This window comes from Mytilus galloprovincialis, chromosome 5 (genome assembly GCF_965363235.1).
Source record: "Mytilus galloprovincialis chromosome 5, xbMytGall1.hap1.1, whole genome shotgun sequence".
Taxonomy (NCBI): domain Eukaryota; kingdom Metazoa; phylum Mollusca; class Bivalvia; order Mytilida; family Mytilidae; genus Mytilus; species Mytilus galloprovincialis.
This window is the reverse complement of record NC_134842.1, coordinates 41,827,969-41,855,542: the sequence shown is the minus strand read 5'-3', so window position 1 is coordinate 41,855,542 and position 27,574 is coordinate 41,827,969. Positions and strand designations below refer to the sequence as shown.

At 32.7% G+C, this 27,574-nt stretch overlaps 1 protein-coding gene across 1 annotated transcript in view; it reads left to right on the top strand.

Annotated features, from left to right (window-relative positions):
• The window catches only part of LOC143074040 (uncharacterized), a 57,036-nt gene that overhangs the window by 17,402 nt on the left and 12,060 nt on the right, over positions 1-27,574 (top strand). Inside the window, exons 7-10 of the mRNA XM_076249592.1 lie at positions 3,253-3,297; positions 3,583-3,615; positions 9,589-9,858; positions 15,960-16,640. Of these exons, the coding sequence (XP_076105707.1) occupies positions 3,253-3,297; positions 3,583-3,615; positions 9,589-9,858; positions 15,960-16,640 (1,029 nt within the window). The remainder of the gene's footprint in view (positions 1-3,252; positions 3,298-3,582; positions 3,616-9,588; positions 9,859-15,959; positions 16,641-27,574) is intronic.

Genomic DNA, 27,574 nt, shown 5'->3' with positions numbered 1-27,574 from the left:
AACTGTAATTTGGATTAGAATTAAAAAGATCATACCATAAGAAAATGTGTACTAAGTCTCAAGTTGATTTAACCTGAAGCTGGACAAACGAACAGACGAACGAGCGAACGCACGCACAGACCAGAAAAAACATAATGTTCATAAATGGAGCATAAAAAACATTTATAATACATATGAATATTCGGTAATCGAGCCCATGTGTATGGTTCCAGAGGAAGCAGATTAAAATCTTGATTTGTCTTGATATATGCAGGCGGAAATCCAGTTGAAGTAGAACAAAATAATCGCAGCTCTTTGTTAGAGAAGGCGATACATGTTTACTGTAATGTTTACTGAGTAACACAATTTTTAAAAGTTATTAGAAACAAATAAAACGACAATTTTCTTCTCAATTACGAAGTGTTTAATTTTAAAAACACCATTTGCATAAGTTTTCAATTCATCAATTACATAGTAATGCAGAACAATAACATATCATGTCGACGACATGGGTACTATAAGTTGGATGTAGAAAATGCATAACCTCCGATTTTTTTTTACCACGGACGGAGAACATATCAATCTATTCATCTATTAGATCAGAAATTTTCGTGTCTGCCCTTCCATTATGTGAATCAAGAAAAAATTCCCAAAAATAGGTAACGATTGTATCGAAGAGAAAATCGAGTGCACCTTTTTATGTTAGGGCGTGTTTGAGGTGTATATTTTGTCTTTAAAACGTACAAAGCAAGAGTATTTGATATAGCATCTCGCTTCAGATTCTATAATTTTTATATATCAAAGCTACAGGTTGACTTTATAACGTAAAAAAATGACAGTACGAAAAGATGAAATATATGGGTCAAGTGAAATACCTATCTAATGAATCACTAGTCTCGATCATCCAGACGCTCCATATGCATATTGTTGGCTGTAAGAACGATAACTCTGGTGCATCGAGACTAATGAATCACAAAAATAGAGTAGGTGTGTTCGAATAGATATTTTTTTTTCTAAAAGTACTTGACGACAGTCTTTTAATTTGGATGATGAAAATGCATATCTTCGAAAAAAAAAATTTGTGTGTGATAACTAGGGTTTATAATCTTCAACCACTGAAAATTTTTAGTCTGCCCTTCCACGAAATATTTAATCAGACCTTTTTTTAAATGTTTAAGAATTTTCGAAAATTCCACCTGGCATCCGATTAAACAATAGTTTTCAGTTGAATCAATGCAGACACGATCATTAACTGATGCTCATTAGCTAGTAGATACATTTGTCTTTTAAAATACAACTGACATATAAGGATCGTAATAGTGCTATGTGGATAAATTTATCGGTTTTCAGGAGCAAAATTGGCAGCGCGTCAATGGCTTCCATTTCTACGATTGTGAAAATGAACTGCCTGGCGTAATGGGGAGATAATTTTGATGAAGTAGAATCCTGACTGTATGAATAACATTTCTGTATATATACAAATTGACAACGTTCCCCCTTGTGATACGCTATTCGTATAAGACTAATTTAAGGATATACTTTGCTGGAGCTGACCGTCACTAGTTTAGTCGTATGATATTTTCAAAATATTTTCTGTTATTTTATTTGCACGACAAAATAGAAGACGATATAATATCAATGGGTGTACATGCACTGGCATTTTTAAAAATGTGTATTTATTATACGTCATTAAAAGGAATCCCAGAAATAAAAAAAAAAATCTTTTGTCTTGTAGTTGGAGGCTGTGCACCGCAGTTTTGTTCATTATACTTGTAAGGTGTCATTTTATCGCGCTTTTGTTGCATGTCCCACTTGTTCATGTGCATGTCTTGTTGCAAATTCATTTTAAAAAGTCAACCCTCTACTGTAAAAAAGATACATATGGTGAACTATGCATTTGAAACACGTCAACTTATAGGATAATACTCTCATATTAATACGTTTATACCAACACGATTAACTTCATTGGATACAAAAAGGTAGTTATATAAATACGGATATTTCTTAGAAATGACGGTCATCCTTTAAAAGTTACGGTCATCATTTACAAATTACGGTCATCTTTAAACCAATTACGGTCACCCTTGTTATGAATCGCTGATTCTGTTACGGTCATCTCGATTGTGATTTAATCGAAATTCCTGTTTCATGCACATTTCTCGGTAGTAATTAGTGATTTCCGTGTGAATCTTATATAAATTTACATCGTTGAAATGTATGATTTGTAAAGAAAATGATATAGAAACACTTTAACAGACAATACAGAAACTGACCTAATTTTTCATCCGATATTTTGGGATGACCGTGAATGCAGTTACGGTCATCAGCTTTACCCCAGTGATAATTAACCAAACACGTGTCAACTATAAACAAACAACATTTTTACATGGTCGATTTTTTTTAAACTTTGATAAATATTTTGATGTATTTTTTTCCTCTAGGGTCATGCAAAGCCAAAATATTACATCATACTTTTGTAATTCTTGGACCAACGTAGTAATACGACAGTTTTTTCCCATTCGTGTGATGTGTTTTAGCTTTTGGTTTTGTCATTTGTTTATGGACTAAGCTTTCCTTGAAATTAAAAGTAGATTTATCAAAATAAAACTAATAGTTATATTGGTTGCAATACAACAAAAAGGACATTATATGATATGATTTGATAACAATAACATTACACATTTACTTGATTCGATTTGCATTTCCACAATGAATGTGTCTTCAATGATGCTCGAGGCCGAAATATTTGTAAATGTTACAAATGTTAAAGAAATGAACAAACATTAAGGACCTAAAGTATAACAAATTTCAAATGATGAATCAGCGTTTTGCACGAAGGAAATATGTATATTACTTAATTTAAAAATAATTTCAACAATATATTGGCTATGTCAAATCGAAATTGATAACTGACATGTGAAAACATACTCTACTTAAATGTCTATCTTCCTATGCTAAGTAGGAAAGCGGATGAATTGTCAGCATTTTGAATCGTAGAACAAATTTAGATACGTGCATTGTTTTCATGACTTAACTGAAAAGGAATGAAATAAAAAAGATATTTTATCTTATAATTCAAATGTGTAACATTAAGAAAAAATATAAAGAAAAGACATTTTCTAAAATTTTTCAATTATTTATACAAAAAAATCATTTATTATTGCGACCTGTTTTATTTGTAACTATTATGCTTTGTTTTGCCACACTTTAACTGAAATTCAAATTTTGGATATTTGAGTTCTGTAAAATTAATTTTTTAATATTTTGTTTTAGGATATGCACATGAAGTTACATATATCATCATTGTTTTGATTACCAGTAAGTTGACAAAATCATAATATATAGTGACATTAATATTGTTCTTAAAGATACTGCAGTTAACATTGTTTTAGATCATTTTTGTTGACAAGCACCATATTAAAAGATGTACATGTAATATGGTGGTATATGTCACAGAAACAAGTATAACATGACTGCTGAAATATTTTTCATAATTGTTTACTTATTATTTTTTGCCAGGCAATCTTAACTGTTGTAATATACATGAACAACGAAATACCATTCAGAGCAGATAACTTATCATTTAATTCTCTTTATTTTCAGTCTATCTTGTCGTAGCAGTATCAATAGTTTATGGTAAGGATTATCTTTTTAAATTAGTGATGTCAACAAGTACTCGACTAGTATTTATTACAAAAATGATACTCGCCTTACGTTTTTTTGTTAGAATGTTGTTGCTTCTGTAAGTTTAAATAAAACATATTTTTTTATTGACACCACTTCCCGGGACATTATTAAAATGTTATAATACCTAGAATATTATTCGAATGTTTGCCTTTAACTTCATTTAAAATTCCTCAAAATAGAGGTATATGTAGGATATGAAGAAGAGTAGGTTTCCAAGTCTTACAAATTTAGCTTATCTTTGTCTCTCACGCATCCCTCTACCGTCAGTGCATATTTTCATCAGCAGGACTGTTAGTTACCTAACAAATTTGAAAACAAATCGCTTTGTCGCAGAAAAAGTTGACAAGATAATATTTTAATAAGGACAAAATCATTGCACCCTGTATCGGCCTTCAGAAAATGATCAGTAAGTTAAAATTGTAACCCCTTTATTGATTAATTAATGTGTTTTATATAGTTTTCAAATACTGTTGTTTGAGTAATATTTTTTTAATGGATATTATTTAATTATTTGATAAGATTATTACTAGTTTACATAATCAGTCCATGTAGTAAATGAGCTATCAATTATGGTATACAATTTCTTGGAATGTTATCTAGTCTTATAATGTTTAAGGGATGTACGTTAATAAGACAACGACCTATAATACATAAAATTAATATAAATTTAATACGATGAGAAATAAGGAAAATTTGAAAATTAAATTGACTGAAATACCTCACAGCTTATTTTGGCCTTATTTAATAGACAAATATAAGACCCTTTTATTGAGTATTTCGTATAGTGTCAAAGTGGTGTAGATTTCAAAGGTCAAACGGAGGATTTAAAACAAATCACAGATTTTAGACATTCTGGACAATTTCGCTGTAGTCTCTCATATCAATGGATACATTTTAATTGAAGCGTGCTTTTAAAATGTTCCACGAATTCAGCTATTCATATTTATGTCTGATGGCCAGAGATTAGTAATGCATACCCTGGCTTGCAACATGTAAGGAAATATAAAAAATATCTTTATCTACGGAAATAATCGAAAAACAAATAGCAATGCAATAATATATGGCCACGCATAAAAATATCTTTTGAGAAAGTTTTGTTTTAATACCATAAAAAACAGAGGAAAATTAAGAAATGTTAAGCCAACACCCGGTCCATAATGTAATAAAAAAAAACATGATAAAATTCTTGGCTGATTATGTAGGCCAAACCGGATGTTAAAACTACAAAAAATAGTTTTAATGCTTATTTTTGTTTTTATGTTAATAAATAAATCAGTACAACAGCAAACTTGTACATTTAGAAGATGTGTCCCCCCTTTTATAATATAAAACAACGACATACATGGTTGTCGTTTGCTGATGTGGTTCATAAATGATATTCGTCTCTAGTTTTGTTATTAGATCAGACTGTTGCAATGATTTTCCCGTTTAACCAGCCCAGTAGTAAAATTTATACCAATACATTTTTGTAATAACCGGATGGAGAGTTGTCTCATTGTCTCATTGTCATTCATACCACATCGTCTTATATCTATAAACAATTGAATATAATCATTATAACAGCAGAATGGAAAGCCAGATATATTTGTGATCTAAAACAAACAAACACAATTCACAGAGATATTTCGTTAAAAAAAAAAAGCTGTCTAGGTATAAATATATTCAACTATAGACACTACACATCAATATGCACATCAATTTGAAAAAGTAACGCAATACTAGAAAAAAGTGGATGTCATTATATGGCGCTGACAGATCACAATGTACTGATTGACCATTGTTTCTTGGGTTATTTTGATCCGAGATGAATTGATTTTCACTGCAACAGATGTGTCAGTATAAGAACCAGCTTGATTGACAAAATTTATACATGCATGTTTTTCCAACCCTTGTCATTGTCTTCTTTTGCTAATTTCGATTAGAGAAGACGTGTCGCATCCTATAAGAGCACTAGCTACTGTTGGTGTACCAGATATCAGAGGTCTAATAACTTTTAGAAGTTGTATATGTCGTGAAAAGGTAAAAAATGTCTTGCGACTCCAGTTTAAAATCAAAATTCATCATGTTCGACATCTGAGGAAAAGACATTTTTAGAAATTAAACATAATAGTCTTGATGTTAATATGAAGCAACCCCTGGAATAACTTTCAATATCTGTTCATTGGCAAACAAAGGCGGCAGTATAATTCTTACATGTGCTTCTTCAGTCACTTACAGATCTTGCACAAAATTGCTTCATAGTCTTTAGAATTTGAAAAGATCCGGCTAGAAATATTTCGTCCTGTCCATGCAAATCAAAATCATTGTAGCGTGAAAGTGCATTGTCACCTACAAATCTTATCTACCCATGTTTAATTTAAGATACTCATTAGACATTTCTTACAATCTCTTATTGATCTGCATGCAATGACTTTGATACCACTTTAGATCTACCACCATTTGAAATAAACCTGTTTGTCCATTTGACACATTCCCCGTTTCGAGTCCTTTTACAGCTGACTATGCGGTATGGGATTTGCTCAGTGTTGAATGTTTTACGGTAACCAACAGATGTAAAATGTCAGGAAAGTTATTCAGTGGTTTTCATTTGTTACTGTATAACATTTTTGTTGTTTGTATATTATTTTGTACATTAATTAGGCCGTAACGGTTGTTTTCTCGTTTGAAATGTTTTACATTTCTGAATTCGAGACTATTTATTGCTGATTATGCAGTAAGGGCTTTACTTATTGTTGAATGCTGTACGTTGACCTATAGTTATAAATGTATGTGGTATGTTTGGTCTCTTGTTGAGATTTGTCATATTGGCAAACATACAACATCATTTTTATATTACGGTTTTAAAGGCGTCACTGGCAAAATCTCATTAACTATTGTATACCTTTTTATAAAAAGACTTCACATGATTGTGCATTGTAATAATTATACATACGATAATATTTGTAATCTACTAACCAGACAAAATATTTATCAGAGAGTTTGGCATACATTGTAAAGAAAGAAATAATTTGAAATTTCGAACGATCGTAAACAGCTTTTCACCATTGGTTCGCAACCATGAAAGATCTGTAAACAAATGTAACTGGCATACTCTAAGACAACATTTTTTTTCTTCCTTTCGCAAACAAATCTTCATGTAGACTTTCTCTTAGGTTTTGAAAAGTTACATCATGCCCCGACTAATTTGAACCATCAGAAGCTATTGTTTTTAATTCCATCAAATAGTTAACAATGCATACTTAATGTTGATGCGACATCATTGATCCATACAATAATACAGATCTAACTAATGATTTATACAACTGTAATTTTGTTTTTAGGCAAATTCCTCGTGCACACCATATATTTTTTAGGCGATGGAATATCCCTCTTGCTTTCTGTATTCTGTTTTTGATGTCACAACTTCCTTCTCCCTCTTTGTCCATGACTGCTCCCAGGAATGTGAACTTGTCTACAACTTCTACTTTCTCGTTGTATAGTACTAGTGTTATCAACTCTTTACTCTTTGTATGCTTGGATCTCAAAGTTTTACACTTCTTGGGGTTAAGTTTCATTCCAACTCTTTCCTATTCTGTTGTAAATTTCTGCGTTTTCTCATCAAGTTCGCTAAGTTTTGAAAAGAAGTGATAGGTCGTCCACAAAGTCAGGATCTTTTAGAACAGTATTAGAATTCCATCTTATCCCTCTAGTTTTGTCTGAAGTTGTTTTCCGCCTGATCCAATCTATGAATAGGAGGAAAAGAAAACCTTACATTAAACAACCCTGTTTCACTCCTGATTTGATCTCAAACCATTTTGATGTTTCTCCCTGATCTATGACGGTACACTTTAATCAAGTATATATTGCCTCTATAATTTTTATTGTCTTGTTTGGTATTCCATAGCTCTCCATGCTCCACTCTCTTGTTGGACTTAGCCATTTTTTTCCCAAAGTCTATAAACAGTATAATGTTTGTTTGCTAAAGTATATTTGATATTTGTTTACTAGTAAATATTTGGAATAATAAGAGGACATGCTGGCACTATCAATTGATGTGAACAAACATTTGTAGTCATTTCTTTCAAATATTGCTGTCATTTGTATTATCAGTCCCTCCTGACCTAAAAAATATATCTGAATAACTGTGCGGCTATATAGATTTACTTGATGAAGTGCAAATATGCTCAGTTTTTGTTAATGAGGTCAAATAATTTTTATACGATTCATCCTGAGTCAGTTTGAGATGTGTAAACTGCTTGATTTTGGTGATGATTTTATAATCATCTGAATAAAGGAAGGACATGCTTGAACTGTTTTTTTTTGTGCAGAAAAAAAATTACTATGATTAATTTTCAATTAATTAAAGAGGTGTTATAAATTATTAATAACTGTAATCGTCATTATGTTGGTCAGTTGGACATTTAATTTTGATGTAATTTAACATTTAATATTAAAGTTCAGGTTATCTAGGATATATGAGAATTTGCGTTAACGCGCGTTTATATTACTACAAACAGTAAACGTGCGTTCAATTTTGACATAATTAGAAGAAGCGCCCTTTGTCACGTTAACGCGGAAAAAACGCGACAGTAAACGCCCGTCACTCTTTACAACATTAGAAGACGCACCGAGTTTGCGTTAACGCGGAGGTAAACGCGAAAGTAAACTACTGAAATTTCGGTGTTAACGCACAGTTAATGCGACGTTTTCTTGAAGTGCACGCAAGTAAACGCGGCGTTAACTATTTCCAGCCGTCTACATTGTAATGTGTGGTGTGCACCCAACTGTATGTAATGCGTATTATAAAAAGGCTTGAAAAGCTTATTTGTATGTTTTATCAACTTTTTATATATCAGAACTTCTCAATTATTGATTGTTGCACTATTTTTTTTGGGAAAATTTAATATTGGTGATATATAAAACATTGTAAAAGAACATTTACATACTTTGACAGACGGAATTTTTGATTTTCTGACCACATAATAAACCTTATTTACAGCAGAGAAAAATAATTCTGTATCATTTGTTTTATTATATGAATAAAGAAGTGCTGCCTCCCGCTTTGCATTAACATGAAAAAAACTTGTCCACTAGTTCTTGAAAGCTTTATAACTGCTTCCGATAGCGAATGTTGAAGCACAGAAAGCGTTGCTGGGAATACGGATGTATCTTTTTAAACAGCTTTAATTTAATTTCTCTGAAAATATCCTTACATCTATTCAAAAGTAGTACAATAATTCTCAAGATTTAAAAATCACACAAAAGGAAGTTAAAGGATCAGTTGCCGCACTGATGAATTGGTATACCAAAAATATCTACCATAGCTAGTTCTGATTTGTGTTTTTCAATGTCAGTGTCCTCAGAATTGGCACTGACGCCAATTTCTAGTATACTATCAGAATTGTCAATGAGGCCAAGTCTTTATTATTCTATCAGATTTATCACTAGACCTATTTGAATTGTACTATAGGTCAAAGAACAGTCTTCTACACAGAGGCTTAGTTTATTGTGTGTTTGGTGTTGCTTGTTGAAAATATAAAAAACCAATCATTGAACAATTCAATAAAATCTGTGTGTTTTGATAACTATTTCCGTAAATAATTTCTTGTAATAAAGTAAGATTAATTAAATATTTAAATTTAAGGACAAACTTTTAATGCAAATTATCCTGTACTTTCACTTAAAACATCAATACAAAGCCGCACATCTATTAAAACAATGTATTTTGTACGAAACAAATTTGACATTGACTGCAACTTGTAAGTAAAACAAAAAATTCTACGTCGGACGTGGAAGATAGAATTACTGCATGAGAAAAACCTAAAAGTTTTTTAGGAAATATAAATGAACTATAATATCTAATTTAAGTTCGGTTTCTTACATTAACATTTGAAATCAATTTCTGTTTTGTTTTTAAATTTTTACATTCAGTTTCCTTTTCAGTTATACCAGTGATACTTCCGCAAGAATCCACTATGACAGATAACGAAAGACAAAAATATATACAGGAACTTCTTCTAAAAGGTGAATGTGGAAAACATCATTTTGCACGGGTAGTTTTTATTGGGCAGAACGGGGTTGGAAAAACCAGTTTAATGCGCAGATTAATGTGGCAGAAAAAGAGAAATGTGACTTCTCCGGAGAGTACAGATGGGATTGAAATTGAGAAATGTAATATCAATGTCAAAACTGGGAAGTGGAGTCCTTGCAAAAGTAAGAAGAGTTTTTTTTTTTGCTTTGTGTATTTCGTCCAATCTATATTGATTCAAATATATACAAACCATATCAAAATTTATTTCAAATGGGTTCGGATGATACAGTTTTATACCATTTAAGAAAGATATGTATGCACATTGATACTAAGCGTGTGAGCATGACAATTCAAGCAAAAATATTCATTGAAAAAAATATTAAATGTGTTTTCCGAGAAAACGTGTGCGAGTTTACATTATTTTTGTCAAATTTCCAGAAAGTTGTGCAAATACGGCTATTCCTGGAATAAGAAAATCCTTAGTTTTTCGAAAAATTGAAAAGTTTGTAAACAGGAAATTTATGAAAATACCACATTATTGATATTCATGTCAACACCGAAATGTTGATTACTGGGCTGGTGATACCCTCGGGGACGAAACGTCCACCAGTAGTGGCAGTGACCCAGTGGTGTAAAATAAGGTACCAGGAAAATATGAGAAAATATTTCTTGATTCTTATTTAAATAAATGTATAAATGTTGTGAATATTTAGAAATGAACCAAAGAGTACATATTACGGCTATTTCTAGAATAAGAAGTGTACTTCGAGATCTTTAAAAGCGGTTTGTGTTTGTACCGGTCGACAAAGCAGCCAACGATGTGGTGGTGGTATGCGTAAATATTTCACGGACGTTTTTAAGGATTTAATCAAATCCTTGCTCACCATAGAATCAAATAGTAAACAAAAATATAACAGCTTTAGGCCTCTTCTTAACATTTGGAGCTCAATACTTTATATTGGTTACCTGAGCACTTACACAAAAAACCTAAAAAAAAACATCGTTTCATCACGGCCTCTAGTAAGTGTTCTACAACTAATGTTTATGTGCTTTCAACTAGTTTTTTAACTTCTATAACAGAATATATCATAATATTTTGTAATTGTAGTGGATTCAACTAGTTTTGTAGTGTGAAACAAATCTTTAGATGTTTAATTTCAATAGCGGTTTTTATGGTCTTTTTTTATTCTGTTGACAGTTTTGACTTTTCAACTCTTTACACAGCACGTCCACACAATCTTATCAAACATCTATGTAATTGATTGGTCGTTTGGTAGATCTAAATGCAAATATATTTGAAGTAACTCATTTGCAATGTAAAGCTTTCGTCTCTCATCAGAAAGGTAAATATGCTAGCTATACTTACTGGAGGGGTGATGAGATGATTGAAGCTGTTAATTTTCTCCTTGATAATAATTTATGTACGTTTAAGGAACAAAGTTTATCGAAAGTTTTTTGAAGAGGGATGAAAGATACCAGAGGAAATTTCAAACTCATGGATCGAAAATAAACTTCCAGCATCCTGGTTCAAAAAGAAAAAAAGACAATAAGACAAACAATAGTTAACAAGAAACAGAATAAAAAAAATAGACTAAGCAATACAAACCAACCAGATGTTTCTATTTATACACCATAACAAAATTTCCCTTGTCAAGTCATTGAGATTCTTTTTCATACCGCCCATTTTTTTTATATACGTCACAGCAGTTGTGTTATCTATCTGCGCGTGTATATGTAGACATGACGCGTAGCTGATTAACGTGATAAGAATTTTCTTCAGCTGACCAACTACTACCTGTAGATTGACTCTCATAAACTCCGCCCCATCCCGTTAAAGACGCATCTGATCTAATTATAATTTCGGGATTTGCAACACACACGTATTTCTTGCTAGTCTCTATATTATCGATCCACCAATTAATATCTTGCTTACATATTTCATTGAGACGGAATTTTGCGTCAAAATTGCCTCGTTGTTTCCGTAACTGTTCGTTTTTAGTTATATGCAGTCTTTTGTGAAATAATTTTGCACACGGAACGCCGTATTCGCTTGCTACCATTTTTCCTATTAGTTCAGAAAATTCTCTGATAGAAACGTATTCTTTGCGTAAAAATTGTTTACATAATTCCCTGAATTTTTGAGATTTTTCTTGAGTAAGACGCACTGTCATTTCTCGTGAATTCAACACAAACCCAAGATGTTGAATTTCTTGTGTCGGAACGAAAACGGATTTATTTGGATGAATTGTAAGACCTAGTTTATCGAATAACGTAACTGTGTCATTAATGTTATTAATGCAATCCTCATAAGATTGTCCAATTAATACATGTAATAAAGAATCATCGATATAGGCTGAATTGCAATGACCTTTCTTTCGTAATTCAGAAAACACACATTTCATTATCTTTGTAAAAACACGTGGGCAAGTACTTAGTCCTTGAGCTAAACATGTAAATTGATATAATTCCCCATTCCATGTGAATCGGAGAAATTTTCGATCAGACTCTCTGACTGAAATACTAAAAAATTTTAAAATCACTCGATGTGTTCCATCTTTTTTAGGTCGAGTAAAATATTTGTCACAAACTGATTTTTGCATGGTTTAAGCTTTTTGGATAATGCCTTTCTTTAAAAAAGTTTTCACTTCTAAAGTTATGGAAGTTTTTTCATCTTCATTAAACGAAGGATTATTACAACTGTTACGACCGGGCGGTAAGGTGTGAAATTGTAACCGATAACCAGTCAACATTCCTAGAATAGATGTATCACTCGTTATTGATCTTCAACTTTCAAGATTGTATTTTACTTTCCCAGCTCTAAAGTTTTCAGGAGTATTAACAAGATTTGAAAATTCACATTTACTTTTGTTATCTAATTGTTTAATCTGACTAACCTGTGAACTTAACGATTGTTTGGTTTGTGGAACTGTCTCCTCTCTTCCTCGTTTGTTCGGGAAGGACTTTCGCTGGTCTAAAAAACGACTTTTGCCATTTCCAGTTTTATTGTTATTATACCCTTCAGAAGAATTACAATGATTGTTATATCCACTTGTTGATGGTTTCTCGGTAAATCCGGCATTAAATCCCGTTATAGATATTTTCTTTGATTTTTGAATATCTTCAATTTTTCTTCTGCAAATCATCCCCAAACAATTTATCAGATACAGAATTGTTTGTATAAGTAAGTTTCTTAAACTTTCCAACCATAATTGGTTTGAAATTTTCTTTCCTGTATTGGTTCAATTGGGTATAAGAAGCTGCAAACATTCGGATAACATCTGTCATTTTCCTTAGGTTTTTTGTTGGCTCAAATGTGCTTTCTTTAGAGCAGCTTTCAAGATGTCATTTGTCGTTTCTATGGTTGGTATCATTCCCTTGATGACATACCCCATTATTTTCTGTAATTTCAGATCACGTGATCTGATTGCGTTGAGCATGGAGTGTTTTTCTCCCAAAACTTCTTCATTAAATGAAGGGATCATAAGATTTTGACAGTTTTCGGGTCTTTTGTATTTCGATTTTATTTCTTTGAATTTTTAAGGGATCTTAGATCTTAGAGAGGTATTCACGTATTCACGGATTTTGCTAAGCTTTCTTCAATAGCCGCACTAGTTTCCTCAGAATCATTGTAAAATTCGGTCATTTCATCCATTTATTCATTGACCTCGTTAAGATCCTCGTCATCAGTGACGTTATCAGATTTATCAAGGTTGTCGGTCTCAGCATTTTCAAAGCTACACATAAGTTTATCTAGGTCATCAACAGACTCTGTGTCATGCTGTGAATCATCTGCAACTTTTAAGTGTTTATTTGAAATGTGAGATTCCCCGGCATCACAATGGGATCTTTTTGTTCTACTTGTACTATCGTGTGGTGCTGTTGTGTATTTATTTGCACTGTCCAACACACTATCGGAATTAGAACCTAAATGTTCTGTTAGTTTTTGCATGTATTTCATCTGCTTGTGTTGTAAACGTATTAAAGTGTCAATCGACATCGATGACATATCGTCATCATCATTAGATTCAGATTCATGGGTTTGAGAATCCCTAAAGTCTTTGGGTATTCTAGTATCATCAACACCCTTTCCAGATTGCTGGCTAGTATTAGGGTTATGGTCATCATCATATAAGTTTAATGTCCCATTTTTTGGATCATCATCAACCTGAGATGCCATTGTTCAACAAGTTATATAACTTGAACCTACGTGGTTACGTACTGAAAACCGTGATTTCGCGTTAATCTAATTTCAGAAACGCCAAAACTTCGAAATTGATAAAAGTTTTTATAAGTTTAAATCCTGGCACTATATAAAATCCAAGAGTTCTTCAAGACAAAAATTAACACATGTTAACAATATAATAGACGAGCATGTTCTGACATCATGACGAGGCTGTTCATCTCACGTGACAGCTATGTACCATATTTGTGAAATGGAATTAAATCTTTGAAAATAGTTTTACTGGTATTTATGTTTATTGATTTGGTTATTCGTTATTTAAAAGCAAAATAAATATCATTGTTATATTCATATGCACTTTCATGGATCTACAATTTGTCGATACCTGTATCTTGGCATTTCACAAGGTCATGTATTCTCTGAGTATTTATGACGTCTTTCAAGTAAAACCATTAATATTGGTAATTTATAAATCAGTCGTAGGTTCATGATCTGCTTTTAATTGTTATTGGCTTTAAACTACCTGCCAGAGACTGTGGGTACTCTCAAATCTATACTTACTGTCTTATTGTTGTTTGGATATTCAAGTACCCGGCCACAATCAACTCTGTGTTATTGTTCGATATATTTCTATTTATATCTATCTTATATTTAAAATCACGTTCTTATGTTGCACTGTTCCCTGTTAAGTGACGCGTTGGTATATATGTATTAGCCTGCCCAAAGACAGTAGCCTGTTATTCAGTGATTGTAGTATGCTCGTGTGTTACATGTTCGTTTTACGTTCATTTTTTTGTACATTAACCAATTCATCATTTGTTAAATAAAAACCATTATAGGTTCAAGGACGGTCTTCAACACGGAGCCTTGGCTCACACCGAACAGCAAGCTATAATTCGCATAACAAATTTCATGTATGAAACCATTCAAACAGGAAAACTGACGGTCTAATCTATACATGCTATATGAAAAAAGAGAAACGAGAAACACATATGAACCACATAAACAAACAACAACTACTGAACATCAGTTTCCTGGCATACGACAGGAGCAAACTAATGCTGCGGGTATGAACCTTTTTATAAGTACCAACATTCACCCTCAGCTGAAACAATAGAGTAAGATCATAAAAACACATTAGAAAATTTCAATAGAAATCATAAAATATGCATGGTTTTAAGTGTTTCTATTTGCGGTATTTCTAATTCGGAACTGACAATGCAATAAATTTACTTTCGTCAATCTATTATTAGTTATTTAAGATAGATTCATGGTAAACCGCCGTTTTGGATTGTACAATCACAGTACAAAATTGGTCTATATATTTGCCTAGATCTGCAAGTTTGGAGACAGATTTCCAATTCAATGGTTAGACTATTTTTTCCATTTTAAGAAAACTTGTTAATTATTCGTATTATTCAAAATAATTTAACAAATATAATTCTTTTAGTTTTAAAGTCCATTTTTTCAAATGAGCCATTTAAGGGGAGATAACTCTTTTAGTACCAAATGTATACTGTACTAATAGGTTTTTTTTTGTTTTACTTGTAGCAATAAAACAAGTTTTTATTTTCTTAAGAAGTATTATGAAGCCTTTCTTCTCACAATTTATTACAAAATTCTGTCTCATAGAATTTGTTTTATGCATATTAATGTGTTTTTTTTATGAACAAACTAAACAAATTTTGGCAATTTTCAACGACTCATAGCTTGAAAAATGGCACGGTGACCCATACGTTTTATTAAATGTTTGAAAAGAGCATAGTAAAATCTTCATTTTGGCAAATTATAAAAAAAATCTGTCTCAAAGAATATATACTTGTGATCTACCTTAAGAAATGTATATTAAACCAATGTTCACATTCATGTAGATGTAGTTGAACTAACACTGAATTTGGTTATTATTTTCAGGCTGCAACACACTACTTTTACATTAAAAAAACAAATCATTTAAGTTTCATATTCTACCAGGTCATTATAAACGAACAATGCAATTATCCAAATGTGCAATGAAGTAGCATGTGCACACGAGACAAATTAAAGGTAGAACAAGAACGCTTCATTTAAATGCTTAATGCAGTTGTTATGTATTTATGTTTACAGATATAGACGATGATTTAACTAGATTGATAAAACAAGTGTACAAAGAAAAGAAAAGAAAATCATATAAAAAATCAGAAAAATATATTGAAAAACAAAACTTTGTTCGCGAGCATTCAAGCGACTCAAATCTTAGATTTGAAATGTGTGACGAAGATGTTGACACTCAGATAAAAGTGAATGCATATCAGATAGATGTGACGAGCGAGATGTATACGGATAGTTATGATGAAGTAAACACTGAGAAAGAATGTTATGAGAAAACTGACATTATCGATAATGATATTGGTAACGGAATACAGACGGAGAGTGAGCACACAAATATCAAGGAAATTCCAGACAGTGTAGAAACAATACAGAGCAATTCAAACAGCAAAAAAGAGGAAACCATAAATTTAGATTATTTAAACGACCCAGAAAGACGAAGCATCGACAAGCAATCAGGCTTAAACAATGATAAGAATGTAGATCCGATGAAAATTATGGAGTCATGTATGCAACAAAATTTAGATACAAAGCAAGATATGTTTGCGTTCTGCTGGTTATGGGATTTTGCTGGCCAAAAGGATTTTTATGCAACACACCAAGTCTTCCTGTCAACATGTGCAGTTTACCTACTCGTCACCGACAGTTTAGAGTTTAGCACTAACGAGAAATTATGGATTGATTTTGAAAAATCAGCACGTAAGTTCGCCAGTTTATAAATAGTACTTTTACTTTCCTATGAGTTATGCAGCCTTGTGACGAAGTTAATAGAAGTAATAATGAATAAAAAAAGTTTATTGAGAAGGTCAAAAGTTGTCGTATCGCATATTCAAATTCAACGTCAATTATTTTTGTTCAAAAATTGATGTAGAACACAAACTTTTCAAAACAAGTTAGTGGGGTTGAAGTTGTAAGATAGATTGATTGTCTCATTAATCAACAAATGAAATAAGTTCATCTAAGAATTACAAAAGTTTTGTCTAAAATAACAGAATTTAACAAAAGAATTGGGTTTCTTGGAGAGTTTTCTCATCAGAAATTATACCACATCTTCTTTTTTTTTATACTAACGTCAATTTGAAATACATCTGCATTTGTACTCTTAAAAACATCGCAGAAGAAACTGTCTTAAAACTTGATGATCAAACCGTCTGACCTTTTGAAGAACATATCAAATTTCAAATTTCAACTTGGTTTAAAATGTGTTTTGTTTGGTGAGACATTAGTATCCTTTATTCCAGCAAACGTGTGTTTTGAATGTAGGAGTATGTGCTTGAACATATATCATGTTCTTGATATCAAAATGCTTTTTTTAAGTTGATAATGAATTGAACGCACGAAAGGATTTATCCACGATATTTATAGATTATCAGTCATCATCTCAACAAGGCAATCGAGTTGAGATGAACAATGATAATCTTTTTATCGCTATTTTACTTATGACGACGTTGTCAATCTCATGTCGATGCCACTGCTGGCGGACGTTTCGTCCCCGAGGGTATCACCAGCCCAGTAGTCAACACTTCGGTGTTGACATGAATATCAATAATGTGGTCATTTTTACAAATTTCCTGTTAACAAAACTTTAAATTTTTCGAAAACTAAGGATTTTCTTATCCCAGGCATAGATTACCTTAGCCGTATTTGGCACAACATTTTGGAATTTTGGATCCTCAATGCTCTTCAACTTTTTACTTGATTGGCTTAATAAATATTTTGAGCGTCACTGATGAGTCTTATGTAGACGAAACGCGCGTCTGGCGTACTAAATTATAATCATGGTACCTTTGTTAACTATCATGTCAATTTCGATAGCAACTCCACGTGCATGCTTAGTTTCTAGCGATAATTTTCCATCTCAAGGAGTAGAATGATATGAAAATTATCACAAAAAAGATCAAAGGAAAAATGCACAAAATAGCGATAAATGATCATATTGCTACAGTCTTAACAGCTAGTATTAAGACAATCTATAAGAACAGGGCCAATTATGGAGATAAACCATTGATTTCTTATTTTTTTGTGCAATTTTCACATTTCTGGATTGTTGTGAGGAAAAAATTCTCCTCACTAGTAAAATATTCGTTTAGTAGAAATCAAATTATTTTCTAAGTTTCTTCTTAATTTCCTATTGTGACGTCAAAAAAAGAGCGACAATGCCTAATGACTTGACATGTAAAGAACACAACTTTCTGCAAATCTTCGAAATGGAAGGAGAAAAATCCTTAGAAAAACACAGATTGATACACTGCAACTCGTATATTACGATATACATGATATATTTCAACTATCAAAAGTTAAATTTGTATTATTGAAAAAATACGGCCAACCTCGCACTTTAAATATTAAAAGTCAACTTTTTTCAGTGGAGAAATATTGTACACACTTGTTCCTGAGGTGAAATCGATAGGTCTTTACCTATATGTTAGTTCAATTCAATAACTTACAATGTACAATATTACTAGAGTATACTAACCGAAACATTAAAAAGGTCAGTTATTTAATGAATTTAGATGTAACGAGAATCTTTTAGTAGGGTGACCAATCAACGAATTCGATCGATTTGGGTTAACAGAATAACACACGGCTATATTTTAAATCTTGAAAAAAAACAAAGCGTCATCGAAATAGTGTTGTCGTCGTTATCTGCAGTGGTCACGTTTTATCTAGGTCAAAGGTCAAAGAAAACAATCTAAGAAAATACAGAATCACATTTAGTCTTCATATATGTGTTTGCAGCAAAAAAGAACAATATCTTTTGTGTTTACATTTCTAGAATAGTTTATATTATATTGTTTTCGCCATACATGACATAAGATATACAGTTGTTACATATCATAAATACATATGAGGTTAAAGCAAAGATCAAAATTTAGAACGTGAAATTCATCTATGACATTGAGCTCAATTTCAAGGTCATTAATCAAAGGCTTAAAAACAAAAGACCTGTAATTTTATGTAATAATCTGGGAAATAACTATCATATGGAATCTCTGAAAAAAATAGGGAAAACAGTGTTCAGGGCGATAACTATAAATGGAAAAGGTAATCAGTTACCCATTGTTAATTTCAAAAGCGTATAAACTGTTAGATATCATATACATGTACCAAATATCTAAGTGACATCTGCAAAATAACAAAAGAACGAAGGGAAAAAATAGGCGGAAGAAAAAAATAATAAAAATAATTGTTCAGAGAACAATTGAAGGTCTTTTCACCACTAACAATATATGTTCATAGGAAAACATCAAAATTCAGTTTAAAATGTCAGTTGCTATTGCTTTATGCTGATAAATATAAATTAAGTGCAAAAATCAAAATCTAGAACGTCCAATGACCTTGACCTCAATTTCAAGGTCATAAACCAAGGACCTCAAATCAAAAGACCATACGTCTTTAATATGTATGGTTAATGAGTTATTTCCATTCTCAATTTTATATCACTTTACGCATATTTCTGAATATAAGATGGGTCAATACTCCCATTTATTGTCTACATACCCTCTTAACCAAATTTACATGCTACGATATGTTGATACTAACAATTTAGTCAAAATAATTTGTCGATATCGTTTATGGTTGATAAAAAAAGTGAAAATATGCCAAAACCAAAATTCTAAAAATTACTTTGACCCTTGAAATTGACCTTATTTTCTTTTTTGGGATCAAGGATCTTAAGTCAAAAATCTCTAGGTCTCTATCACTATCCTAAGGATATAACGAGCATTTTGGTAAACTAAATTTGTCGGGTTCTTATAGCATGTATAGGGTTGTGACGTATAAGTAATAACAAGAAAAAACAGTGTTCGGGGAGGCAACTCTTACATGGAAATGTTTTGGTCACGCGTTGTCAGTTTAAAAAGCGTATTAACTGTTCGATATCATAAACCATATAACGACATCTTGCGAAACAAACAAAACAGCGAAGGAAAAAATTGTAGGCAGAAGAAAAAAACAGATAAAAACCAATTTATCAGAGAACAATTGAAGGTCTTTTCACCAGTTAGTATCTATTTTGATATGAAAATATTAAAATTTGGTTATATATGCAAATGTCAGCGTCAAATCACAGCTTATTGTACGCCGATTCCAAAAATTCCAAAAACCGGAACTAATAAATTATTTATATCTTTTTGTAAAGAAACCATACGCTTTTGGTATTGTCTGATAGTTTACTTGACATTGATTCCAAAAATATATGGTTATATAAACTTTTACATTAGTTTAATACCAAAAATAGCTACTTCCAGTTAACAAAAAGTTCACTTCCTGCTAGCTTTTTTAAGGTCACATTGCTTGCAACTTAAAGCACAAAATCCAATGGCTTCATCATGTATACAAATGAGGTAAATGCAAAGGTCAAAATCTAGAACGCTAAATTTACCTATTACCCTGAGATCAATTTCAAGGTTATACATCAAGGACCTCAAATCAAAAGACTATATGCCTCTACTTTATATTGTTAATGAGTTGTATTACCATACGACTAATATTAGATATAAAAGGGGGAAAAATCTCATAAAATGTGTACGTTCCCTTTCAACTAACAATTATGTGTAAATATTTTGTCGATATCTTATATGATTTCTGAAAATAAGAGATAAGAAGCCAAAATCAAAATTTTTGACATGCCCTTGACCTTTCACCTTGACCTCATTTTCAATTTTATTGACCAAGGACCTCAAATCAAAAGACCCTAGACCTCTATCGCTTATGGGTTTCCAGTTAAAAATTTATTTTACTTATATCAAATACAAAAAGGGGAAATAACCCTCATATGGAATCTCTAAACGGCTTCGGTCAAAATAAAACCGAACATCATGAGGATATAACGAGCAATTTGGGAAAAATAAATTTGTCGGTTTCTTATACGGTTTCGAAGCCTTAGAAATAACAAGAAAAACAGTGTTCAAAGAGATAACTCTTATATGGGAAAGTATTCGGTTAAGCGCTCTCAGTTTCAAAAGGGTATAAAAAAAGTACGAAAGATATCAAAGGGACAGTCAGACTCATAAATGGAAAATAAACTGACAACGCCATGGCTAAAAATGAAAAGGACAAACAGACAAACAATAGTACACATAAAATAACATGGAAAACTCCGGAGGGGTAAGCAGATCTTGTTCCACATGTAGCAACCGTTATATATAAACTGTTCGATATTATATTCCAAATATCTAAGCGACATGTTGCGAAAGAAAACAAAACAAAACACACAAAAAGAAAAAAAAAGGCAGAAGAAAAAACAAATAATAAAAATAAGAAGAAAACCAAGGTCTTTCCACAGAGAAGTTGAAAGACCTAATAATAATAATTATAAATTAAAACCAATTAATCAGAAAACAATTGAAGGTCTTGATAAAGAACTATGAAAATATAGTTTGAAATATCATATCTAGCGTCAAATGATAGCTTATTGTACACTGATTCCCCAAATATATGGTGTCTATACATTTATTCTAAATAAGGGAGATGAATTGTTCCATCCGATTGGAAATATGTCACTTCCGGTTTTCTTTGATCGTTTACTAGATGCTTATTTCAAAATTAGAATGTTTAATATTCTTTACATTAAATAAGTACACAAAATAGCCACTTCCGGTTAACACAAGGTCACTTCCGGTTGGCTTTAAAGGTGTCAGACCACCAATTAAAAATCCCTATCTGTTCAACCAAATTTTGCAATTTTCACAGCTTTCTAAATATTTTACCTTAAGTTTAACTTCTAGGAAACCAGGTATATCCTGAATTGTACATGTATCACCTTCCTACATGCCAATTTTCAACCAATGTTTAAAGTCTTGTAACAAATTTCTGATTTTGAAAAGACAGGTACTACCAAAATAACTCCCGGTTTTCTGGAAATCTTAAATTAGTGTACTATGTAGCGCATTAATCCTGAATTTTTAATGCAAACTCATAGACAAGTGAATTTTGGCTCAAAATGGTCTAAATATATATATTTCCCTATTACCAAAAGTTTCATTTCTGCAAATTTGTTGGTTAGTTTAAGTAAACAATGACATCAAAAGCACTATTTTGTGTCAAAGTAGGACTACTTTTACATAAGTTCTAAATTGGAGGGAGTAATTGGTGGTCTGACACCTAAAGAGCCAAAAAAGTTGCTCAGAAATCTTTGCTTTGCTTTATTCTTAATCCTTAGTCAATTTGAAGTCAGAAACATCCTATCTGAGCATAATGTGACTTATATTACAAATTTCACAGCTCAATTTAAACTGACTGTAATGTATGACTTTGATAGAAAATACTTGAAAATTTCATTTTGGACTACAGGAACATAAACTTTCAATATCAAGATCAGTTTTGTTGATTTTTTTTCTTGTTTGTTCTACTTCTTAAAAGACTTTCCACAACTTTTACAATGGGTTAAGTAAAAAATGCAAGGTATTGAAGAGTCAAGGAATATTGATCCCCCTTTTTTACACCTGGTGTAAGTAATGGGACTATTAAATGATCAAAAGTGCAGTCATGGTCATTTAACTGTTTTTTATTTTCTATCAGTTGATACAACTTAAGGCATAAAACTTTCATTTGAGATAATAAATGGGATTTTTGTGAGTTTTTGCAATGTTTACATCAGGCTCTGTGTTCTGTTAAATTCATGCTATGACGCAATGATATAAGGGATAAAAATCAAATAATTTCATTAAATCTTGATGACAAGAACTTTTTTTGGTGGTAAAATAACCATGTTTTAATGTTTATACCACAGAAACATCTTGCTGTGCATTTATAACAATTTGGGACATTTTTTATGTGAAAGCATATTGTCAGGGTGGGAAAAGCTAAAAATAGCACAAATTTAGGTTTAAGGCTCTAAATTTGCAATATGTGACTTTTTGCCCCCAAAAAGATTGAAATGTGACTACTATCACTTCATATGATCAGTTAAGTAAAAAAAAAAAACAATTGTTTATTGAATTTGGGGTTTCACCGCATTTGCCTTAAAGGTGTCAGACCACCAATTAAAAATCCTTATCTGTTCAACCAAATTTTGCAATTTTCACAGCTTTCTAAATATTTTACCTTAAGTTTAACTTCAAGGAAACCAGGTATATCCTGAATTGTACATGTATCACCTTCCTACATGCCAATTTTCAACCAATGTTTAAAGTCTTGTAACAAATTTCTGATTTTGAAAAGACAGGTACTACCAAAATAACTCCCGGTTTTCTGGAAATCTTAAATTAGTGTACTATGTAGCGCATTAATCCTGAATTTTTAATGCAAACTCATAGACAAGTGAATTTTGGCTCAAAATGGTCTAAATATATTTCCCTATCACCAAAAGTTTCATTTCTGCAAATTTGTTGGTTAGTTTAAGTAAACAATGACATCAAAAGCACTGTTTTGTGTCAAAGTAGGACTACGTTCTAAATTGGAGGGAGTAATTGGTGGACTGACACCTTTTCTATGGTCACGTGTCTTGCAACGTAATGCAAAAAGTCCCATGGATTTATTGCGTATAAATATGAGGTAAAAGCAAAGGTCAATATCTAGAACGTCAATTTAGCCTATGACCTTGAGATCAATTTAATGTTAGCGTACTCTTTCAACCAAACTTCGTGTTTTACGACATGTCACAACTCATAATTAAGTAAAAAGATGTTGTCGATATCTTATACAGTTTTTGAAAGAATTGAAAATAAGCCAAAATCAACATTTAAAACATGATGTTTTTTTTTATCAGTGACCTCAAATCAAAAGATCCTTGGTCTCTATCACATATGATTAACAAGATAAAAATGCATATCCCTTATATCAAGTACATAAGGGAAGATAATTCTTTAATTAAGTGTTCAAATCGCTTCGGTCAAAATTGGACAAATCATGCGAAGGATATAACGAGCAATTTTATCAAATAAATTTGTCGTTTTTTGTACAGTTATTGAGGAGATGTAGTCACAAGAACAATAGTGTTCAATGGTATAACTCTTACAAAGACAATTGTTCGTCTTAACAGGGTGAAATTTAAAAGCGCTTAAAATACTAATCGCAAGATCAAAATTAGGCAGAAAAAAAGAGAAATTATCAGAAAAAATACAATAGTTATTTCCGAGGAAAAGTAAAAAGACCTAATAATAAAAACAAAATCTAAAGGTCTTTCTACGGAAAGATGAAAAGACCTAATAATCAGAACAAAATCAATATGTCTTCCCACGGAAAAGTGGAAAGACCTAACCCATAGCTACTACATTCAATGGTCTCCTGTTAGTTTGTAAGCTTACCAACCATGTCAAGGTCAGAGACATTTTTTGGTGTTTTTTTTACATATCTTTCCAAACTAGATAGATTACTACTATATTTCCCAAGATTTCAAAATTGAGTACTAGTATATGTTTTATTTATTGTTTGGAAAATATTATGGACTTTTTAATTTTCATTCGATTGATACATGTACCGATGATTAATAAGGTACGAATACAAAAAAACAAATTATTTACATCGTCATCTTTGTCATCATCAATGTTTCTAACTGCAACTAGACGCGTATTTACATTTTGACATATGTCATTTTCCTGGCACGGGCATAACTCGTTACATGATAGATTTTGTTCGAAGCAAATGCATATCTTTGAGAACACGGATTTTACTTTAAAAGTGCAAACTAAGTCTTGCAGAAATGTGGATGACAACTGATCTTCGAAATAGTCAGGAACATGTCATTCTTCGATTCCCATCCGAACTGAAGGGGAGAATGTAAGGGTAGTTTTGCTATACGGGGAGACATCACATCTATGTCTAAAGTGAAACTCATATTAAATGTTAAGTGGATTCTCAAGGAGAAAGCTTTACAAGGGAGATTGTTGCCGATTTTACGGTCAATTTGTTTATGTCATTCTTAAAATTTTGAGATTTTGACTCAACCTAACAACAAAATGTCGTGCTGTATCTATATATATAGCACTGTCACAATCCATAAAGTTTGAAAAATCGTTGAGGTCATCTGGATTGTCCTTCAAGACTAAAAACAGTGTGCCTACCGATCTAAACAGGAATGACGTTGTATCGCATCTTGTTGCAGCATGTGCGTCTAGTAGAATGTTACAGATGACAAACCCGAGACTTTCACATATTTCGTGGTAATGTATTTAGCAATGCAAATCTTGTGTGCAAGTTATAGGGCCTGATTGAAAACCATACCTCATTCGAATTCCGCACGGAGGGGAAGTAAGGAACGAATAAGATCAGTACATCTGTATCTTGTGACTTTTTTTTTTTTATCTTACCCTTGATTCCAATCATACCGAACTCTTTGTCTACATGAAAAGCATGTAAATTTATGTACCCACTTCATCGTGCGCTCAAAATAATCCTTAAAATCTTAATACTTCTTTAGAGCTGATTTAGGGTCAGTGGAAGTACTAGCTAGATAAATGACTTCCTCATGTACCATAGAAACTGATTCCAGGCATAGATTACCTTGGCCATATTTGGCACAACTTTTTATAATTTTGAATCTTCAATGCTCTTCAACTTTGTACTTGTTTGGCTTTATAAATATTTTGATACGAGCGTCACTGATGAGTCTTATGTAGACGAAACGCGCGTCTGGCGTACTAAATTATAATCCTGGTACCTTTGGTAACTATTGATCTACAATGAAGCAGAACAATCGATTCGCCAAGAAATCTGATAAAGGTCTGTTGGTTCTCACTAACTCCAAGAAACTTTTTCTTGTCAGGAACTTGACGACCTTCTTTCATTGTTAGATAACCTGAAACAGTTTTAAAGACGATCAATGACTTTATTCAACCTTCAAATAACTGCAGTTGTGTCTGCTAGTGTACAATTGATGGCAAGAATGGTGGTACACTATTTTGTAATCATCCATACGAAGATTATCTAGGTTGGAAGCATCATACAATATACTAAGATATATATGCTTCCATAGCCTCGATAATTCTTAGTTCTATGCTAATTCCTCGCATAGTAATAAGCCATTCAGTAGAAGAACCCTGACATATAAATGATATAACACACTTATCCCATTGTATTTCATTGCCTTTTCGTTTAAGCTGGGGTCACACATTCACGATTTTTACAAACGTCCTTGATAGGACCACTCCCGATTAAAATTTGTCAAAAGTCTGATCAAGATCCTGTAAATGATAAATTTCTCCAGATCATTCCCGTTTCACAGGACACCGTCAAGTATACACAGAACATTGTTAGGATTTTGATCAAATACAGCAGAATCTGTCACGACATAGGCACTATTTTAATCCGACTAGACAAAATCGGTTGAGTTTCCCCGAATGATACGGGACGTACCTAATTGTCGGGATGCTTCACCGAACTAAATGTCCTATCATTGTCTGAACGCAGTCCTTTAAGTTCGTAACAGATTCCTACGGATCGGGAAGGAAACGAATAGTTCGGCGAAGAACCCGATAGTTAGGTGCGTCCTGTAACTTTTTGGGAAACTCCGCCGATCTTGTCTAGTCGCATTACAATCGTGCCTATGTTGTGACAGATTCTGCTGTATCGGATCAAAATCCTAACAATGTTCTGTGTATTCTGGACGGTGTCCTGTGGAAAGGGAATGATCTGGAGAAATTTATCATTCAGTCTTTCTGACGATTGAGTCCAGATTGCATCCAGATCTTGTCGATTGCGAACCGTTTCTGCCGAAACCGTTCCGGAACAGTTCCGTCATTAATAAGAAATTTGTCAATAATACCCACGTCCAGACAATTACAGAATACAATACGACTGAGGCCAGACAAAGCCGTAAGCAATGCGATAGAGTGGACTTCGATAGGATTACGTTCCGACAGTTCCTGATCATCCCGAGTATGCCGACAGTTTTCGAACGGATAACTATTGTCAGCGTCGGTTCACTGTCTGTCTGGGTACTGTATGAACCCTGTCGGATTACATTCAGTAGAATCGGGACGCAGCCGTGACAGACTCGGTCGAATTTTACCAGGCAGAAGATACCAATTGAATTAGAACCGGATTGAGAATGGGATTATCGGGATGAATTCGCTTGGAAACGGTTGAATTTCGACGCTTCCCAAACAATATCTGATTGTTGTTGTGATTAGATTATTTTTACAAACATTAAATAAAATTTGAATTTCCATCCACGATTTACAGGATCTTGATCAGACTTTTGACAAATCGGGAATGGTCCTGTCAATCGGCAGTAAAAATCGTGAATGTGTGACCCCAGCTTAATGCGGGGTTCACACATTGCCGAGTATTGCTCCCGTTTGAGATCAGACAGCGATACGACACGAAAAGTGAAAAAGTCGGATTAGTATCCTCAATTATCTGGAATGTCCTATTATTGTCTGAACGCAGTCGTTTTAGTTCGTAACAGATTCCTACTGGTCGGGAAGTGTCCGAATAGTTCGGCAAAGCACCCCGACAGTTAGGTGCGTCCCGTAACATTCGGGAAAACTCAGCCGATTTTTTCTAGTCGGATTACAATCGTGCCTATGTCGTGACAGATTCTGCTGTATCGGATCGAATTCCTAACAATGTTCTGTGTATTCGGGATTGTGTCCTGTGGAACGGGAATGATCTGGAGAAGTCCCGACAATAACAGAATACAATACGACTGAGACCAGACAAAGCCGTTTGCAATGCGATAGAGCGGACCG